The sequence below is a fragment of the Podarcis vaucheri genome, assembly GCF_965113315.1.
Source record: "Podarcis vaucheri genome assembly, chromosome: 2".
Classification (NCBI taxonomy): domain Eukaryota; kingdom Metazoa; phylum Chordata; class Lepidosauria; order Squamata; family Lacertidae; genus Podarcis; species Podarcis vaucheri.
The window spans coordinates 125,760,290-125,780,882 of NC_138760.1; the positions used below are offsets into that span (position 1 = coordinate 125,760,290).

The following is a 20,593-nucleotide window of genomic DNA, read 5'->3' on the forward strand; positions in this document are numbered from 1 at the left end:
AAAGCTCATACCAAGAACTAACTTAGTTGGTCTTTAAGGTGCTACTGGACAGAATTTTTTTATTTTGCTCAGTTGAAGTCACCTCAGGACCAACTTCCCTCTGGTATAGTTTATTTGCTTGTTATGTAACCTTAGCCTGCCTTCAGGTACAGTTCTGTAAACCGGAATGAATCTGAGAGTAAAATAGTTTCATGTTAACATGAATCAGATTCATGTGTGTACAGTGGTACCTCGGGTTACAGACGCTTCAGGTTACAGACTCCACTAACCACGAAATAGTACCTCGGGTTAAGAACTTTGCTTCAGGATGAGAACAGAAATCGCGCAGTGGCAGCGGGAAGCCCCATTAGCTAAAGTGGTGTTTCAGGTTAAGAACAGTTTCAGGTTAAGAGCGGACCTCCGGAATGAATTAAGGGGCATCAGAGTGCCAGAAGTTAAGTGGCGGTGGACAGCAGTGGACGGCGCGTGGCGACAGTTGTAAGGGATGGAGGTTGAGCATCCACTGGGGGGGATGTGGTTTTCTGGGCTCCCTGGGTCCCCTAAAGTTGGTGTCCCTAAATTCAAGTGAGGAGGGTTTGGCGTCACAGAAATGGGAGCTAGACCTGGGAGTTTTCACAAACATGTTTTTCTCCCAACTACTACCCCTGCACCTGAATATTATTTAACTGTTTAGGGTGTTGTAGAGCTGCTGCTTCTTTCCTTTGTAATGATCAAAAACATAGTGATTTTCTTTCATCTTCTCAACTGAGCTCCAGAGACTTCACAGATCGCAGTTGAGTGCACTGAAGTAAACATGAGAATCAAGAGCAATATGAGGCAACATCTTGCATTTGGAAAAGACTGGGATATAAATGCCTTTTGTTCCAATGAGAATTTGGGTAGGAGTTCAGGTTAGGTGAGTTGGATGATGAAGGTGTGAGGTTGACTTCCATCCCCTTCAAAACTGAAATTGTAGTTGGACTCCATCCACATTAGGAAAGCAAAAAGAGTTTGGCTTCATCAAATAATTCTCTGAGATGAGCAGTCACAAGGAAGGGAGCTGTTCCAGAATGGGATTTCTACTGCTGTTGTTGTTGCTGCTGCTGCTTCTGCCTTATGTGGAATGTGGAGTGAAGATGAAATGCCCCTTGACTCTGGAGAGAGATGAGCTAGACCCATTCAGTTATTCCAGACCAGGAGACCGCCTCATGAGTGGGCTCATCTCTGCCACGATAGCTACCTTTTTTCCACACACTTTCAAGGAGTCTCCCTCTACCAGCTTTAGACAGTAAGTCATTTCATGGAATGGGGTTAGAGATGTTCCTTTAGCTACCAAATTCACGAGTCCCAATTCCCAGGCTAAAGGGGTTCATTCTTGGTTTGGCAAGTGGAAAGGGCCGGGGCACCTTTTGCATTGCAGGACCAGGCATCGGGATCCCCATGCCCCAGCCCATATAAATAAGAGACCAGCAAGACTGGTTTGGGGTCAAAACATGTCACAACTTTATTGAATGCAGATGAAAGAGATTTGGCTTGGGCATGGGGCAATCTAAATACTTCCGGCCTGCCTGCCAGAAGTGACGTGTGGTCAATCCTGGTGGGGGTTCCTAAGGCTTACATCAAAGAGATGTTCCAAAGGAACCCTCCAATCTTATGACACTGCAAAGTAAAAATAGGAAACCATGAAAATGTGGAGACTACAGAAAGGTCACCTTCATTTCTCTGGCAGACTTGCCCACCTCTGCTGCTTTTGCTAAGCAGAGCTCTGTCCATGGATGGGCTCCTGTGGAAGGGGAAGGAGCTGAGTTTCCTCCTCCACCACCACCAGAATTTTGTGAGGAAGCTGAAGTCGTAGTTCTAGAAACAGTTTGAGGAAAGGGTCAGAAAGCTCTTGGATTTCAAAGGGGATGTTGAAGGACCTGGGGTCCCTACCTCCAAAAATGAATGGTGGAGCAGGATCAGTCAGAGGGCTAATGCCGTCAAACCTCTACTAAAGTTCAGCCTGTATATAAAAACTGTATATAGAAATATACAATTTGTCCAAAAAAATGTTGCAAACTTCCAGGAACTTCCTTTCAGTGAAGAAAACCTGGGTGCATCTTAAACAACAATATGAATGCACAAGTGACTTTTCTCTTTTGCTTTTAAAAACTTTTTTGATTTTTAAAAACTATTTTTGTTCTATTATTATCCTGGAAATTCTAGGGTGGGGTTAGTTATGTCTAAAGCTGTGATGAACCCTAGGATTTACCACATAAGCGGTTATCACTGATTTCAAATCAAGGGAAGAGAACCACACACTCAGAAGACCCCCCAGATCACATCAAGAGCACCAGACACTGTGATTCAAATGAAGTCACTCTAATTCATGAAAGAAGGGGGGGCAGGGAGACAACAGTAAATGTGTCCTGTCATTTAATGAACCTTTAAAATATTATATCTGCTCTTGTTCTTTAAATGAGGATCAGCTGTTGAGTTTTGGGATTTGGCTTCCATTAAATCTTTCTATCAGCCATTGTTCATTGCAGGGCTGGGCATGACTAATTTCATCACTAGAATGACCATCTGCATCTGTTCTGTTTTCCAAAAGATAAAAACTGTTGGTTGAAAAGATTATCCAGCCACCCACACGTCATAAAACTGAAGTGTTTGGAACCCCTGGGATCTTGCGTGAAACACTATTAACTTTAAAAACTTGTCAAAAAGTCAGAACTGAATGTGATATATTGGTAGAATGCTGGATAATGATTGTGTGCTATGTACATTTTGCAGGAAAGCAGGAACAAGTTACTGGCTGTTACTGTCCTTTTTGTTTGCCATTCGGCAGATCAACCAGAATCCCAGGCTCTTGCCCAACATCACACTAGGTTACAGCATCCATGATAATTTTTTTCATGGAAGGGTGACGTATGAAGCTTTGGCTGACCTGCTCTCTTCTGGGCAGGTGAATGTCCCAAACTTCAGCTGTGGGGAACAGCATCAGCCGCTCGCTGTTCTTGAAGGGGCTGACTCTGACTCTCAAAACTCCATCCTGATTTCCACCATGTTGGGCATCTATAAAATCCCACAGGTAAGAATGGAGAGGGGTCTAGCCTGTTCTCATGCCACCTTTACTTTCCTTCCGTGTGTGTCAAATAGTGATTCTATGCATTTCATGCCCATTGTGCTGGTAGCTATGCTGGTAGAAATTCGAGTAAGTGGAAACATTTTTTTGTGAGCAAAACACTGGTGTTTTGTTTATTAATTCAAAACATTTACAACCCACCTTAGAGTTTAAAAATCTTGTTGTGGTGTACAGCAAAAGCAATAACACATCAATGATGCAAGATATGCAAAAGAAAATGAGGAAAACAGTAGTATATTAACAAATTTGAAAAACTACTTTAAAATATTTCTAGAGACAGAAACAGAGTCCAATGTTATGTGTCAAGGAAAGCCCAGGGAAAATATTTATCTTCACAATAAAATTATTTGTTATTCGTTTAATCCAAATATTTCAGCTTTGATCCAAAATAAAAACAATCTAACAATCTTCCTCTTCTTGCCAGGTCAATTATGCTTTTGTTTCCCGAGATCTGAATGACAAGGGGGAGTTTCCCTTTTTCTACAGGATGGTCCCCCAAGAAGATGCCCTGTACCCCGGAATTGTCAAGCTGCTCCTTCACTTCAACTGGACATTCATTGGTCTTCTGACTCAAGACACCAACAACGGAGAGAGATTCGTGAAGACCTTGACGCCTCTGCTTACAAAGAGCGGCATTTGTGTTGCCTTCTCAGAAGGCTTCATCCTAAAACTAGGCATTAACACATTGACATACAGTAGTTCTCAATTCATGGAGTGGGGACAAGTCAATGTATTTCTTTACTATGTAGAAAATATTTATTTAACAGCAGGGCTGACAATTGTGAAAAAGTTGATCCATGCTTTTAAAAAACCCACTGCAGGAAAAGTCTTGATCACAACAGCAATGTGGGACATCTCCTTGAACTTAATATTCAGTGGTTTAGATTACCAACACATCCCAGGTATTTTTTCTTTTTTTGTGGGGAAAAATAATTGGGCACAACATAATGACTTTAGTCGCTATTTCTTTATCAAGAAGTTTTGGGAGGATAGCTTTCATTGTTCCTATGTAAAGCATGCATTGTCAGTGAAAGGCCAGACAAGATGCAGAGAGAGAGAAGATCTGGAGATGCTTCCTCAAGACGATCTGGAAAGAATCCTCTCTTCAGACAGTCACAGGATTTACAACACAGTCCATGCTGTGGCCCATTCCTTACATGCTGCATATTCCTCCAGATCAAAGTGGAGGTTGAAGGACAGTCTGGAAGTTCTAAGGCTACAGCCATGGCAGGTATTTCCCTTCCCATCACTGACATCTCTGCCAAATATGACAGTCCAGAATTATCATATTGGGGAAGGTCTGAGAACTTGGGGAATGTAGTGGGTGAAATTTATCAAACTGCTTTTTGAAGTGCCCTGAACTGGATCCTCTTTGTGCCCCCCCCCCCATACACAAAAGTCCCTCAGAGGGCACTGCCCCTCTGGTAATGGACTCCAATCCCTCCCCTTTGGCTGCAGTGTCCCATTTGGAGCACGACTCCTAACCCCCCATGTAAGAATTCCATTTGGCAAGAGAGATGGTGTTGCAGGCTCCCTCTCCCCATATGGCAACGGTTTTCAACCAGTGAGCTGTGGCTCCCTTGGGTGCCTTGGATGGTTGTCAGGGGAGCTGCAGGCAACACCAGTCGTTTTATTAAGGAAGCAGAGCAGAAAACAAGCAGAGACTTCTGAGAGATGCTCCACTTTAGCAAACAGTTGCTCAGACTGTCTTACACCTCCCACTTCCCCACATTCCCTCTGTGTCATGCCCCTCCCTCTGTCTATGGGGAGCCCTTAGGGACACTTTCTGTTTCTGCCTGGCTCCCTGCTCTGTAATGTGCATCAGACACCTTGTTTTGGGACGGGGGGTGGGCTGATGGACTCTGTGGTGAAGCTGCCATGTCTGATTCCTGTCTGTGCTCTGTGCTGGGGCACCTGCTTGTTCCCCCCATTTCCTCATCCTCCAAGCTCCTAGTCTCTAGGTAAAGGTAAAGGACCCCTGACAGTTAAGTCCAGTTGTGAATGACTCTGGGGTTGCGGCGCTCATCTCGCTTTACTGGCCAAGGGAGCCGGCATTTATCCGCAGACAGTTTTTCCGCTTCATGTGGCCCACATGACTAAGCTGCTTCTGGCAAACCAGAGTAGCGCATGGAAACACCGTTTACCTTCCCGCCGGAGCAGTACCTATTTATCTACTTGCACTTTGACGTGCTTTCGAACTGCTTCCCTAAACAAATTTAACCTGCATAAATTTCCATGTAAAAAGCTGAAGGTAAAAGACCTCTGGACAGTTAAGTCTAGTCAAAGGCGACTATATGGTTGTGGTGCTCCTTTCGCTTTCGGGCTGAGGGAGCAGGTGTTTGTCCACAGACAGCTTTCCAGGTCATGTGGCCAGCAGGACTAAACCACTTCTGGTGCAATGGGACACCGTGATGGAAACCAGAGCACACGGAAACACTGTTTATTTTCCCACCGCAGTGGTACCTATTTATCTACATGCACCAGCGTGCTTTCTAACTGCTAGGTTGGCAGGAGCTGGGACAGAGCAGCGGGGATTTGAACCGCCCTGTGCTGGTCCCGGGGGGAGGTTACCATTGGCGTAGTCAAAGTCCGGTCCTGGGTCACTGGTCTGGAAACAGTTCACAAGGAGCGAGGCGAGGTGAGGTCCGAAGCAGGAAGCCGGGCGGGGACAGGATCACTGGAAGGTCAGGTCTGGGTCCGGGCAAGAGCAGGTACTCAATGACGTTGCTCCCGCAACCTGGGACCGGGCTGACTGGCCTTTATCTTCTCTGAGGCCAGGGGGCGGTCCTGGCCCCCAGGAGACCCGCCTCTCCTGGCCTTAAGGCGAGCACTCCTCCTGGGAGAAACCAGTTCCCTTCGCCTCTCTGCCCTGAGCCTCTGCAGTTCAGGAGAGGCTGAAGGGTTACTGGACCCAGGGGGAGACTCACCTGTAGGCACTGAGTCCTCAACCACCTCCGGAGCCAGAGTGGATTCACCTGGTGCCTGCTCCTGAGGATCCGGCACAGGTGCAGGCGCTTCAGAATCAAGGCCCTGCCCCAGTTCAGCCGGCCTGGAGGCAGGGACTCCTGTGCAGGCTGGGATTCCTCTGGTTCAGCCTCTGAATCGGATTCCCAGGCCGTCACACGCCCAACCTTCCAACTGGTAAGCCTAAGAGGCTCAGTGGTTTAGACCACAGTGCCACCTGCGTCCCTATAAATTTCAGTGTAGCCCACACTCAAAGCTACTTGAGTCTGCACCCAGATCAAAGTCAGAGGAGAGCCAGGGATTGAAAGGTCAGAGTTGGATAGCCATTGTTGTTTTCCATATTCCGAACACTGCCCTTTTCTCTGCCATTCTAGCTCCACCCTTTCCTGGGAAATGCCCAGTTTTACAATTCTTCCATGGACGGAGTGTATTTGGATGAGAACGGGGAAGTGGGAGCCAACTGGGACATCGTGAACTGGGTGCTGTTTCCCAATTGGACCAACCTTAGAGTGAGATTTGGGAGCATCAAGAGACAGGGATCCTCAGACCTAAAGTGCACCATTGATGCAGATGTGTTGCCCAAAAGGCTCAACAAGGTGGGCGATACCGTCTATTGCATTTTATCTAATCTCTAATCATGGCCTCCTGCTTCGTGTGGGGCTGCTGTCAAATGCCTGTCAACATCAGCTTTGAACATTTTAACAACCTAGCATGGAATCTCTGTCAAGCTGCGCATATGTAGGAGTCAACTGTTCTGGAGTGCAATTTCCAGGGGGTTGCTTATTGTAGTAATTAGATGAGGTGGCCAAGGTTTTCCCCAGCCATTACCATATTTAAATTGTCATTAACCCACATGCACTCACATGCATTCATACTCGCACTAAAGAGAGGTTTAGCCTGTCAGCATCAACATTCAACATTTTGACAGTCTAGGACACACTAAGGAGAGTATTAGGGTATTTCACTGGAGTCCTGACATGGGCTTGTTATGAATACGTGTCCACCTTTATCCTAAAGCCCACAAGAAGTTCTTGCAGCAAATGAATAAACAAAGTTGGGTTTATTATATGGAACAGAAGTGAGAGGAATTCACTTCTGTCCACATATGTGGATATTTCTGAATGATTCAGGCAGCAAAATTACACTTTAAGCAGGCAGCAACTCACAGAAAAGATAAACACCTTGATCTAAATGGCAACAGAAATACCAAGTGATTTTGAAAAAGCCTGTAGGAAAGTGAGCTTGCCAATTTCCTCACCGAAACCCACACTAAAGAGCAAGGAGCAATGGAACTGGAAGAGTATAACTGTCCTTAAGCGTGTGTATGTTGGTCCTTGAGAATTCTGGATAAGTTCTGTTGGAGATTGTAGTGCCAACTGACTACTAACAGAGCCAACTGCCTACTGGGAAATTTGGGGGTTTCAATAGTAGTCTTCTTCATAGAGAAGGGAAAGGGCTTTGAAATGAAGAAGTCCTGCATATTTCTCACCTTGCCCATCTTAGTGAGAAAATAACTAAAACTGGGCATCCTGTTTGCGTTCCATCCTGGTGTGCATGAAAGACTGCGATAGTGAGCCATTTCCCACATTTCTTCATCTATCCCACTTGGCTGCCCTGACACTGTACAGCCTGGCTGCTTCACTTCACACCAGCTGCAGCTTCCAGATTTTCTTCATGAGTAGCCCCACAATAGTAGAACCAGAAGGTTAGCAGAGCATGGATAACTGAAGGCAGCCTAATCCTAACCAGGAACATCCTAGGCTAGCCAACCGGCCAAATCTAGAAATGCACATTCAGTTCCACTTGGGCCACCTGGACCTCAAACAACTATGCAATTGCTATGGTCTTTTCAGCCTTATGCTTAGTTGCAAGGTCCATGTGAGAATCCTGGGCCTTCCCAAGCCTCTGTCTCATTTCCATAGGGAAAAATAAATAGGCCTAACACAATTTCTTTGCTGCTTGCTGCTTAGACCTTGCCTCCCTCCAAGTGTGTGGAAAGTTGCAGCCCTGGACTGGTCAAACGTGTTCAGGAAGGAATGCCACTCTGCTGCTATGATTGCGTTCCCTGTGCAGAAGGAACCATCTCCACTCAGGAAGGTGGGTGACGCCAGCAGAAAGGGCTGCCCTTGGGGAAGAGGAAATCGCTTCATTCCAATATACAGGGGAAAATTTAGAACGGATGATAACTCCACTACAGATTGGAGAAGTGGGCCCACATTACCTAAATGAATTTCAATGGAGGGAATATAAAGTTCTGGACTTTGGCATGAATAACCAGCTATAAGATGGGGAACACCTGGCTTGCCATTAGTACACGGGAAAAGCATCTAGGGGTTTTAGTAGATCACTAGCTTAACAGGAGTCAACAGTGTGATGCATAAGCAAAAACAGCTCATTTTTTCTAGGCTGCATCAGCAGAAGTCTTGTCCCCCTCCCCCCATCATCTCTTTGACTGAATGAAACCACCTCTCAATCCAAACCTTTTAAATCTTGGTAGCTGAGTTTATTTTTGCAGTTTCTTATCTCATCATCTCTAGCACATGCCTGTAGTTTCCTCCAATTAAAAAAGCCAATTAGCAGGATAACCTGTGCTTCCAGGGACAGGATCGGGGGGTCACAGCAACCAGGTTGCTCCATAAACCCAGTGCCTTTGCCTGTCCTTGCATTCCATGGGAAAGCGAGTGCCAGACTGCCAGGCAAACTGCGGGTGAGAGCCAGGTTCCTCTTCCAACTGAAGAGGAATGCAGAAAATGCAATTCAGCCATCATTCTCTGATTATCTCCATCTGTCTTCCTCTGTGGTGTTGGGAGAGACAACCATCCCCTGGCGCCCAAGAAACAGGAAGCCTGTTATAGCCATCTTCAAATATTTAAAGGGCTGTCACATTGTTTTCTCCTGTTCCAGTGGGTAGCACCTGAGCCAATGTCTTCAAGTTACAAGAAAGGAGATACTGACTAAACATCAGGAAAAACTCCCTCTGAAAATGATGGACTCTCCTCCCTTGGAGGTTATTAAGCAGATGTTGGATGGCCTCTGCCCTGGATGCTTTAGTTAAGATTCCTGCATTGCAAGGGGGTGGATTAGATGACCCTTAGGCCATGCTCCCCCTATTGTGGCATCCCCACCAATGGATGGCATACAAGTTGCCTCAAGTAGTCCATTATCATTGACATTATTAATATTGATTCCTAATGTCCTGAGTCATATACAATTATTTTTATTGGATATATTTATATGTTCTTCTAGTGGGAACTGCTTTGGTATCACTGTCTGCAAATGCAGTACAGAGGATATATGGTTGATATTATGCTTGTTCTTTCCAGATGCTGAACATTGCACCAGGTGTCCAGAAGATCAACATCCAAACAAGGCCAGAGATCAATGTCTCCCCAAGACTACCACCTTCCTGGCTTATGAAGAATATTTGGGGGTTCTCCTGGCTTCCTTGACCATCGTTTTATCTCTAACTGCAGGCTTTGTGTTAGGAATCTTCATTAAGTATAATGAAACTCCCATAGTCAAAGCCAATAACAGAGACCTCTCTTATATCCTCCTTGTTTCCCTCTTGCTTTGCTTTTTGTCCTCCTTCCTTTTTATTGGCCAGCCAAGGAAAGCCACCTGCCTTCTCCGACAAATGGCCTTCAGCATCATCTTCTCAGTTGCCATCTCTTCTGTGTTGGCAAAAACCATCACTGTGGTGCTAGCCTTCCTGGCCACAAAGCCAGGAAACACGATGAGGAGATGGCTGGGGAAGAGTCTGGCCAACTCTATTGTCATTTCCTGTTCCAGCATCCAAGTTGCCATCTGCACTATCTGGCTGGGAATCTCTCCACCATTCCCAGAGTCTGACATGAGCTCCCAGGCTGGAGAGATCATCCTGCAATGCAATGAAGGGTCTGTTGCCATGTTTTATGCTGCCCTCGGCTACATGGGTTTCCTGGCCTCCATCTGCTTCACAGTGGCTTTCCTAGCTAGGAGGTTGCCTGGGGCCTTCAATGAAGCCAAGCTGATCACCTTCAGCATGCTAGTCTTCTGCAGCGTTTGGGTCTCCTTTGTGCCCTCCTATCTGAGCACGAAGGGGAAATACATGGTGGCTGTGCAGATCTTCTCTATCTTGGCTTCCAGTGTTGGGCTTCTGGGCTGCATCTTCTTTCCCAAGTGCTACATAATTGTACTCAGGCCTGAGCTGAACACAAAGGAGCATCTGACAACAAAAGCTGGTTCTTAGATTACTGATTTTTGACAACTGTTGTCCTGCACAGCAATGATGAAAAAGACATACTTGCCTTTCAAATGTAGCTTCTTAGATTTAAAGGCATGGCTCCTTTTCTGATTGTTACTTTTCAAACCTTTAAGAAGTGTCTAAATGTTTACATTTTATTTTTAATTGTGCTATTTTAACTTGGAAAGTTGAGTGTCTTCCTCTTAAAATTCATACTCTTTGGCACATTTATTTAATATGAAAATTGATTAGGACTGCTAAAACAAATAGACTGAAAAAGTGGAATTCAGTAGTGAAATCTTTTGATTCAAGAACAGTTAACAGAGGCACGGATACATTATTTACAGATATATATATAGCACAATGGGAGGGCTATTGGAGTGGGGAATAAACATGGCAGGAATAATTTATTCCCTATTGCAAAATGCCATTTAAAACATGTTAAACTTTGAGATATGGTTTGCTCTTCATTTTAGATAGAATTAATATCTGTATTTTCCTTCACAAACGTTATGTTAACAGACTTCTGTTTCAGTGTATCTGAAGAAGCATGCATGCACACATAAGCTTATACCAAGAACAAACTCATTTGGTCTCTAAGGTGCTACTGGACAATTTTTTACTTTTTTTATTTAAAATTTAGTTATAATGGCTGGATTTTAATTAGAACATGAGAAGAAAATATCATTAAATCAAGCAGCACTGTAAAGTTTCTCGGGATAAGGATCATCTCAGATGCAGAAAAATAAACTGAATTTTCTTGTGAGAAATTTATGCATGGAATATTATTCACAGAACAATCAGTTACATTCCAAGCTGCAACATGACAAGGAAGGAAATGGGGGTCCTTTTGAGGGGGGGCAACATAGAAATCTAATCAACAATAAAAGTAATACTAACAATTTTCTTAACAATTCTGATGGGCTCCAAGGTGTTTCAGGGCAGAGAAAAGAATATCTGATAGTAGGCAAATACTCAGCAAAAGGCACAAACAGAGTAGCATAACGAGATAATCTGAAAAATCTGTTTCAAAGCACAATGCGGTGTGTGAGGGGGAAATCGGAACTATGAATGCAGAGAAAATGGTTCTCTCTTCAAATAACCCTTTTGAGAGTGAGAAGAGCAAAGCACATCAGTTTTAATAGGCTTGCTGCAGTGTGGTGTAGTAGTTAAGAGCGGTAGTCTCGTAATCTGGGGAACTGGGTTCGCGTCTCCGCTCCTCCACATGCAGCTGCTGAGTGACCTTGGGCCAGTCACACTTCTCTGAAGTCTCTCAGCCCCACTCACCTCACAGAGTGTTTGTTGTGGGGGAGGAAGGGAAAGGAGAATGTTGGCCGCTTTGAGACTCCTTTGGGTAGTGATAAAGCAGGATATCAAATCCAAACTCTTCTTCTCTTAAGCAGCACATAAAAAGAAAGGCCTTTTAGAAGAAGGGGTGAAAGTCTGACTACCAACAGTCTAACTACCACACAAATAAGTGTGACTGGTTCTTTGAAACCCAAATATGGATTTGCAGCCATGCCTCCATTAAACATTATGTGTCAGAAAATAAGATTGTGTAAAAGTATTCGTTGTGAACCTCTGGTAAATATGAGGAAGCATAAAGACTAATATGGTTGGTTAATAATATAGCAGGATCAGCCTGTGATGAAGCAATGTAAAATGTTATGCCCAAAGGACGTATAGCCATTGCAGAGCTATTATGAATTAATTTTCAACATTCATGATTTATGTGACAGGAAGAAAGATTTAAATTTAAGAAGCTACATTTGCAAGGCAAGTATGTCTTTTTCATCATTGCTCTGCTGGACAACAAGAGTAATTTAAGAATCAGCCTTTGTTGTCAGATGCTCCTTTGTGTTCAGCTCAGGCCTGACTACAATTATGTAGCACTTGGGAAAGAATAGGGCGTTCTCTGTTGTAGCACCACAAATATCAACCTTCCAAGTACAACAGCATGGAAAACGGAGAAGGTGAATGGTGAATTTACTTTAATGCTTTAACAAACTGAATGCTTTAACAAGATTTCTGTGCTACCTGATTGTAATAAATCCTCTTATGATACTGCTTACATGGTTGTAAACTCTCGAAAGCACATACTTCTACTCTTCTGCCCTGTAAAATGTTGCACCAATAAAGACCACAGCTGAATAGGAGGTGGCTAACCATTTTTTTTAATGAACAACCACCGAAACCCATGTTGAACCTTCAGTGGGTATGGCCCAAGTATCAAAGTAGAAGAAGATGTATGTCGGTACTTGGATCAGAGCCTAAGTTCTTAGAGGAGGACTCCCTCCCCCCAATATCTGCCATCGTGAATGTTGAGATCTTCAGGATATTTCTGTCGACTAGCATATCATGTTGTCTGGTGATGTGAAACAGGATGTTCGGTGTTGCAGCACCACAAATATCAACCTTCCAGGTAACACAGCATGGAAAACAGAGAAGGTGAATGGTGAATTTACTTGATTGCTTTAACAAACTGAATGCTATGATGAAATTGTTGGGATACTGCCAGGGATACAAAGGCCATCATGCCCCCACGCTGTCTCTGGACGATCCAGCAATCTCCCGTAGAAACGCAGTATCAGTCAATTAGCGACACAAGCCTCAGAAATAGCTTTCCACATTCCAAGGTCTGGTGCACGCTCTATTAGCAGAGTTCGCACAACGAAAGGTGCACCCAGGAGAGCATTATTTACAACTTTATTCAGCGTTGGTCAGAACAAAGAAAAAAACATGACTGCCTGCTTCGATGACCAGGCACACAGAGAGAACAAAAGCTATAAACAAACAGAAACTTCCTGTGAGCCAGAAGTGTGCAGACTGTGACTCAAACAACAGCCTGTTCCCTGTTTAAGGTGGAACAGAAATATCCTAACAGAAATTCCGATACTACCTGATTGTAATAAATCCTCTTAGGATACTGCTTCCATGCTTGTAAACTCTCAAAAGCACATAATTCTGCTCTTTTGCACTGTAAAATGTTGTGCCAATAAACTGTTTAACCATTTTTTTAAACAAAAGACCACAGTAACGCATGTTGAACCTTCAGTGGTTATGACCCAAGTATCAAAGTAGAAGATGTATGAAAACCACTGTGATTGTAATAATTACAAAGAAAACAAACAGCAACTCTATAACACCCTCAAGAATTTATGGATATTCATGTGCAGGTGTAGTAGGGGGGGGGATGTTTGTGAAAACTCACAGATCTAGCTCCCAACTCTGAGATGCCAGACCCTCCTCACTTGAACTGCTAGTCACTTTGGGGCAGGGCAGGCCTAACTACCTCACACTCAACATTTTATTGGAAGGAGGGCTGCCCTCCCACAGGGAAGCTGGGAAACAGACAATACAATGCTCCCATAACTTCACTTCCTTATTCTCACTCAGCTGAGCAGCTCTCCTCCGTGTAAATGCTACCTGAGAAACAGGTCATCAAAGGCAAGGAGGAGGAGGAGGAGGAGAGAGGGGTATGGCTGGTTAAAGGAACCCCCTCCAGGAGTGCTGAATTAATTTTGAATTCCAAACATGGCTGAAAGTGAAGCATGACATGGGGAATGTCACACTCCAAGTCTGTGCTCTGGAAAGGGAATATGGAAACCAACACAAAAAACTTTTTTTTACAAGTAAAAAATTATCACATTACCAAATACATAACCATATAAAGAGATTTCTTTGAATGTCGAGACTTCCCCCCATCCCCTCCATGGGTCCTATGGTCAACATTTACAACTGCATATTATTCCATAATCTACATTTTCTATCCTTCCATATTATCCATAGTGGTTATTACAAGTCTGATTAAAATCCTGCTCCAACACAAAAAACTATTATTATTAAGAAGGGAAGGTATATCTCTTCTCCAGCACAAGATTTGTATGTTTACTGCCTTTCTATACTACTTCTCTGTCAAGGCAACCATCATTAAACCACTAAATGAAATTCTTGACAGAAGAGGACATTTCCAAAGGCTTATCCATACTTATATTGGCCCCACACTTTCTAGGCACACGTCTGTCCTTTGAAGCAGGAGGAGGCCTGCATTGAATGACTGCTGAAATATCTAGTCACCTTCTGAGATTTATGGTTGAGTGGATTCACCTTGAATTGTGTATTGTGACCTGTCTACCCCACCATCAGATAACTGTAACACCCCCACAAAAAGGTTTTGAGTCTCAAACTTCCATATGGGTCCTGAAAGGGTGTGGAGAAAAAATCCTTTCCCTCAGAATCATGGATGATGGAATTGGATCATGAAGAGGTTACAATACATCCCAAAACACAACAACAACAACAATTTATACCACGCCCTGGCTGGGTTTCCCTAGCCACTCTGGGCAGCTCCCAACAGAATATTATTATTAATAATAAAAGAGCAATAAAACACCAAACATTAAAAACTTCCCGATACAGGGCTGCCTTCAGATGTCTTCTAAAAGTCATATGACTGTTTATTTTCTTGACATCTGATGGGACAGCTTTCCACAGGGTGGATGCCACTACTGAGAAGGCCCTTAGAGCTGGATGTCAGTGGCCAGGCTGAACAATGAGGGTGGAGCTGTACCTTCAGGTATACTGGGCTGAGGCCGTTTATTCATCATAGGGACCCCTCAGGTTCATCGTCATTTAGCTGTTTAGTCGTGTCCGACTCTTAGTGACCCCATGGACCAGAACACGCCAGGCACTCCTGTCTTTCACTGCCTCCCACAGTTTGGTCAAACTCATGCTGGTAGCTTCAAGAACACTGTCCCACCATCTCGTCCTCTGTCGTCCCCTACTCCTTGTGCCCTCCATTTTCCCCAACATCAGGGTCTTTTCCAGGGAATCTTCTCTTCTCATGAGGTGGCCAAAGTATTGGCGCCTCAGCATCAGGATCTGTCCTTCCAGTGAACACTCAGGGCTGACTCAGGTTACTACAGTCCCATCGACGACAGACATGAAACCTGTTGCTTAGGACCAAGGCAATAGACTGCGCTCATAGAGAAGTTACATGACACCCCAAAAATATTTAGTTTCACTGGGCCTTTATATCAAAAATGCATTTCAAGGCCCACATGTAAGGTTAGGAGGAAGCCCAAACCCATTACTTCAGATCAGTTATGATGAGTCACTTAAATGCATCACAACCCACCAAAATCAACCTTTATGTTAAACGAGATCTTGAATCAAAATGAGGGTGCAGGGAGTGCATGAAAGATCAGTGAAAATCAAAACCCATTCTTTGTGTTCAGGATTAATGCAATGGTCACACAGAATGGTCACAACCAGCACTAAAAACAGGGTGATTGGGCCCCTACATGGAAAGGGAAGTAGAAGGGGCCACACAGAAGGCCAGGGAAACTCTGAACTTTATGATCAAGAACAATGAGAGGTATCACACAACCTACCCCAAATACAATCTTCACATTCATTGCGCAGTTGAACAAAAATAGGAGTTATGGGGTCACATTTGATGTTAGGGGAAACTCTAATCCATTGCTTAGGTTTGCAGGGGGATCATACAGTAATAGAATTATAGAATCCAACCTCTGCAATGAAGGAATCTCAGCTAAATCATCCACAACAGATGGCCATCCAACCTCTGCTTACAAAACATCCAAGTAAGGAGGGTCCACAACCTCCTGAGGGAGGTGGTTCTAGTTGCTTTGAGTGAAACAGTTGCTTAGAGTGGCCACAATCTGCTCCCCCAAATGTTTGTTGTGAGACCCTAAAATATTCAGTTTGGGGAATCCTGTAGATAAACATGATCCAAAGTGTGGGCAGGGCTTCCAGTGAAAATGAAGACAGGAACCAGTCACTCTCATTTGTGGTGTAGGGTGTGTATTCTGTACTTCTTACCAGCTGAAAATGTTTGGGCCAATTTGGAAGAAAGGTCTTATGGCAAAAGTCATGACTTCTGTGCCACAGGCCCTTGAAGCTGGGCTTGTAGGAGAGAAAACTTGGATAAAGGCTCGAGGGGAACCAGAAGGAGAATAAAGAAAATTTCTTGAAACAATAGACTTTGTTATTGCATCAAAAGAGAAGAGAGATATGTAGATGTTCTAACAAATTATACTCACCCAGAAACAACTGAAGAGGTATATTAAAAACTCAATGGCTGATAGTATGGTCAGGGCTTCCAGTGAAAATGAAGAGAGGAACCAATCACTTCTCATTTGTGGTTTAGGGTGTATATTCTGTACTTCTTACCAGCTGAAACTGTTGGGGCCAATTTGGAAGAAAGGTCTTATGGCAAAAGCCACGACTACTGTGCCACAGGGCCTGGAAGTTGGGCTTGTAGGAGAGAAAACTCAGGTAAAGGCTCCAGGGGAATCAGAAGGAGAATAAAGAAAAGTCCTTGAAACAATAGACTTTGTTATTGCATCAACAGCGAAGAGAGATCTGTTGACACACTAACAAAAGTTGGCTCACCCAGAAACACCTGAAGAAGTATATTAAAAACTCAATGGCTGGCCCTCAGATGCTCTTACAATCTCATGATTAATCAGAGCCCTGAGAATTGGACAAGAAAAGTGGCTCGTCTGCAAGAAATTTTTCAGGCACAGTGTAATAAATTACCTCACTTTAGCCTTGATTCTGATGTTTGGTTGATTTGTCTAAATCCCTGGTGATTTGGCAAGAATAAAAATAATTATAAGGGGGAGATGCATCACCTGAGTCTCTGTGTGGCTCAAGGGACAGGTGCAGACCTGGAGGAAAACATGAGAACAAGAATGGTGTGGAGGACTCCCTGGTCCTGAATAGGGTAACTGTGCCCCTGAAGGACCAGGTGCGTAGCCTGGGAGTCATTTTGGACTCACAGCTGTCCATGGAGGCGCAGGTCAATTCTGTATCCAGGGCAGCTGTCTACCAACTCCACCTGGTACGCAGGCTGAGACCCTACCTGCCCGCGGACTGTCTGGCCAGAGTGGTGCATGCTCTAGTTATCTCCCGCTTGGACTACTGCAATGCGCTCTACGTGGGGCTACCTTTGAAGGTGACTCGGAAACTACAGCTAATCCAGAATGCGGCAGCTAGACTGGTGACTGGGGGCGGCCGCAGAGACCACATAACACCGGTCTTGAAAGACCTACATTGGCTCAGTACGTTTCCAAGCACAATTCAAAGTGCTGGTGTTGACCTTTAAAGCCCTAAACGGCTTCGGCCCAGTATACCTGAAGGAGCGTCTCCACCCCCATCGTTCTGCCCGGACACTGAGGTCCAGCGCCGAGGGCCTTCTGGCGGTTCCCTCATTACGAGAAGCGAAGCTACAGGGAACCAGGCAGAGGGCCTTTTCAGTGGTGGCGCCCGCCCTGTGGAATGCCCTCCCATTGGATGTCAAGGTGATGGACAACTACCTGACATTCAGAAGACATCTTAAGGCGGCCCTATTCAGGGAAGCTTTTAATGTATGATATTTTAGTGTTTTTGGTTTCTGTGGAAGCCGCCCAGAGTGGCTGGGGAAACCCAGCCAGATGGGCGGGGTACAAATAATAAATTATTATTATTATTATTATTATTATTATTATTATTATTATTATTCACAGAAATGGCTCCCTGGTCTTTACATGGGTCAGCTTGACCTTTAAATGGCAACATACTCTTTTAATGCTCCACGAATGCCACCAAAGTAGTGTGAACCTTGTTTTCCTTAATTATCAGAATCGTAGTGATGTATTCTCCCCAAACTCAAGCGGTATTTTTTATAAATGTCCAAACCTATGAATAAATAGCAGCACAGAGTCATTCATTGCACTGTGCTGGGGCCCTGGGGAGAGAAATCTGGTGCACAGAAGATCCTGCATCAGAAAAATGTTGAGTGAAGATTTAGCCAGTTGTTTACATCAAACTAAATAACTTTAACAACAACAAGAAAATACATGCCCTCCAAAATATCATTAAAAAGCATTTGCAACTAATACACCAGTTCTAACACCAACAACCATATCCGAACATTCACCCTCCCTTCCCTACAAGCTCAGTTACTCAATGGATCTGGTTCTGCTTACCATAGAATAGATGTAAGATCTTCTCAGTTGCCATCTCTACTGTGTTGGCAAAAACCATCACTGTGGTGCTGGCCTTCGTAGCCACAAAGCCAGGAAACACAATGAAGAGATGGCTGGGGAAGAGTCTGGCCGACTCCACTGTCATTTCCTGTTCCATTGTCCAAGTTGCCACCTGCATTATCTGGCTGGGAATCTCTCCACCCTTCACAGAGTCTGACATGAGCTCCCAGCCTAGAGAGATTATCCTACAATGCAATGAAGGGTCTGTTGCCATGTTTTATGGTGTCCTCGGCTACATGGGCTTCTTGGCCTCCATCTGCTTCACGGTGGCTTTCCTAGCAAGGAAGCTGCCTGGGGCCTTCAATGAAGCCAAGCTGATCACCTTCGGCATGCTGGTCTTCTGCAGCGTTTGGGTCTCCTTTGTGCCCTCCTACCTGAGCACAAAGGGGAAATACACGGTGGCTGTGCAGATCTTCTCTATCTTGGCTTCCAGTGCTGGGCTTCTGGGCTGCATCTTCTTTCCCAAGTGCAACATTCTTGTGCTGAGGTCTGATCTGAATGCAAAGGCATATTTAACAATAAACAACAACAAAAAGCACCTTGAGCTTTAGTGCACACATGTGTACCCAGATAGCATGGGGCAAGAGGTAAGTTTGGGTAAGCCGTTGGACATATCCAAAGCTTGTTTTTCAAAAAGTTGCATGCATTGACTTCCAAACTTTCCAGTGTGCAGACTTGGAATGTGACCTTCCCCACAACATGCTTCACTTTCAGCCATGTTTGGAATTCAAAATTAATTCAGCAATCTTTTCCCACCTTGTTTGCTTTCGCCAGTGTCATGAGTGCATGCAGGAGCCAGGCTCTGTGACTTGTAGGGCCTCGCGGGATTGGGACCTTCCTGAGTTTGACGTGGAAGGGCAAGGCGCGGCAACACAGGTGAGGCTTGACAGAAGACTTGTAGCACCTGGTGGCAAGGGCCGGGAGGGGTATATAAGACCAGCAGTTCCCTCTGGCTCTTTGCCACAGCAACACGCTACCCACCGATCTGTGCTTTGGCTTCCTGACTCCTGGTTTCCTGATTCATGGACCCTTGGCTTCCTGACCCCTGGACTGCTGATTCCTGCTTCCTGACCTCAACCCCGTCCTGATGTACCAAGCCAGGACTCTGACTGCCCGTAACCTGGACCGTGACAACCAGCTACCCTTCTTGCTCTTCCTCCCCCTTTTCTTCTGGCCCAAGCCTTGAGGAGCTGCTTTCTGAGTGGAGTTTACACAGAGAAAAGCTGCTCTGGTTAGAGAGAATAAGGGACTGAAGTCATAGAAGCATACTCGTCTGCTCAAAAGATATACTGAGAAGGAAACACTCCCAGCAGGAAAATTTCAAGTGTAAGGGAGTTGGGCAGTCGGGGTGGGCCTGGTCTGGGCAAGCGGTTCAAGCAGTGGCGGCGACTTGGGCCCTGTACTGTGGGTGCAACGCCACAACATCATGACATCAAGCAGCCCAGTTTCTAATGGGGCAATGGAGTGCCAGTGGTAAGCTGGTAGAACCTGGCAGTGGCCGTCGTGCAACCGCAGCAGTAGGAGGTCGTGGCCGGACACCCACAGAAAAAATAAATGTGGTTGCCTGGGCTCCCAGGATCCCCTGCAGTTGGTGCCCTTGAGTTCAAGTGAGGAGGGTCTGGCATCTCAGAATTCGGAGCTAGATCTGAGAGTTTTCACAAACATGTTTTCCCCACCAACTACTACCCCTGCACATGAATATTCATAAATTGTTTAGGATGTTGTAGAGCTGCTGCTTCTTTCCTTTGTAATTATCAAAATCATAGTGATTTTCTTCTATCTTCTCAACTGAGCTCCAGAGACTTCTCCACGAATCGCAGTTGAGTGCACTGAAGTAAACATGAGAATCAAGAGCAATATGAGGCAACATCTTGCATTTGGAAAAGACTGGGGTATAAATGCCTTTTGTTCCAATGAGAGTTTGGGTAGGAATTTAGGTCAAGTGAATTGGACAATGAAGGTGTGAGGTTGACTTCTATCCCCTTCAAATCTGAAGCTCCATCCAAATTAGGAAAGCAAGTTTGGTTTCATCAAGTACTTCTCTGAGATAAGCAGTCACAAGGAAGAGAGCTATTCCAGAATGGGATTGCTACTGCTGCTGCTGCTGCTGCTGCCTTCTGTGGAATGTGGAGTGAAGGTGAAATGCCCCTTGACTCTGGAGAGAGATGAGCTAGACCCATTCAGTTATTCCAGACCAGGAGACCACCTCATTGGTGGGGTCATCTCTGCCACAATGGCTATATTTATTCC

At 44.8% G+C, this 20,593-nt stretch overlaps 2 protein-coding genes across 2 annotated transcripts in view; one reads left to right on the forward strand and one right to left on the reverse strand.

The window, feature by feature from the left end:
- LOC309527547 (vomeronasal type-2 receptor 26-like) overlaps positions 1–18,903 on the reverse strand; it is a gene marked incomplete at its 5' end in the record, with an annotated part of 169,648 nt that extends 150,745 nt beyond the window's left edge. The window contains 2 exons of the mRNA XM_082214372.1: positions 18,718–18,745; positions 18,883–18,903. Coding sequence (XP_082070498.1) covers positions 18,718–18,745; positions 18,883–18,903 — 49 coding nt within the window. The remainder of the gene's footprint in view (positions 1–18,717; positions 18,746–18,882) is intronic.
- LOC309527549 (vomeronasal type-2 receptor 26-like) lies at positions 3,948–10,401 on the forward strand (the record flags this gene model as incomplete). Its single annotated transcript, XM_082214374.1, has 4 exons — positions 3,948–4,334; positions 6,442–6,663; positions 8,038–8,164; positions 9,391–10,401. 4 exons carry the CDS (start codon positions 3,948–3,950, stop codon positions 10,293–10,295), a joined length of 1,641 nt encoding a protein of 546 aa, XP_082070500.1. The 3' UTR covers positions 10,296–10,401.
- Positions 18,904–20,593: the final 1,690 nt, after the last annotated feature.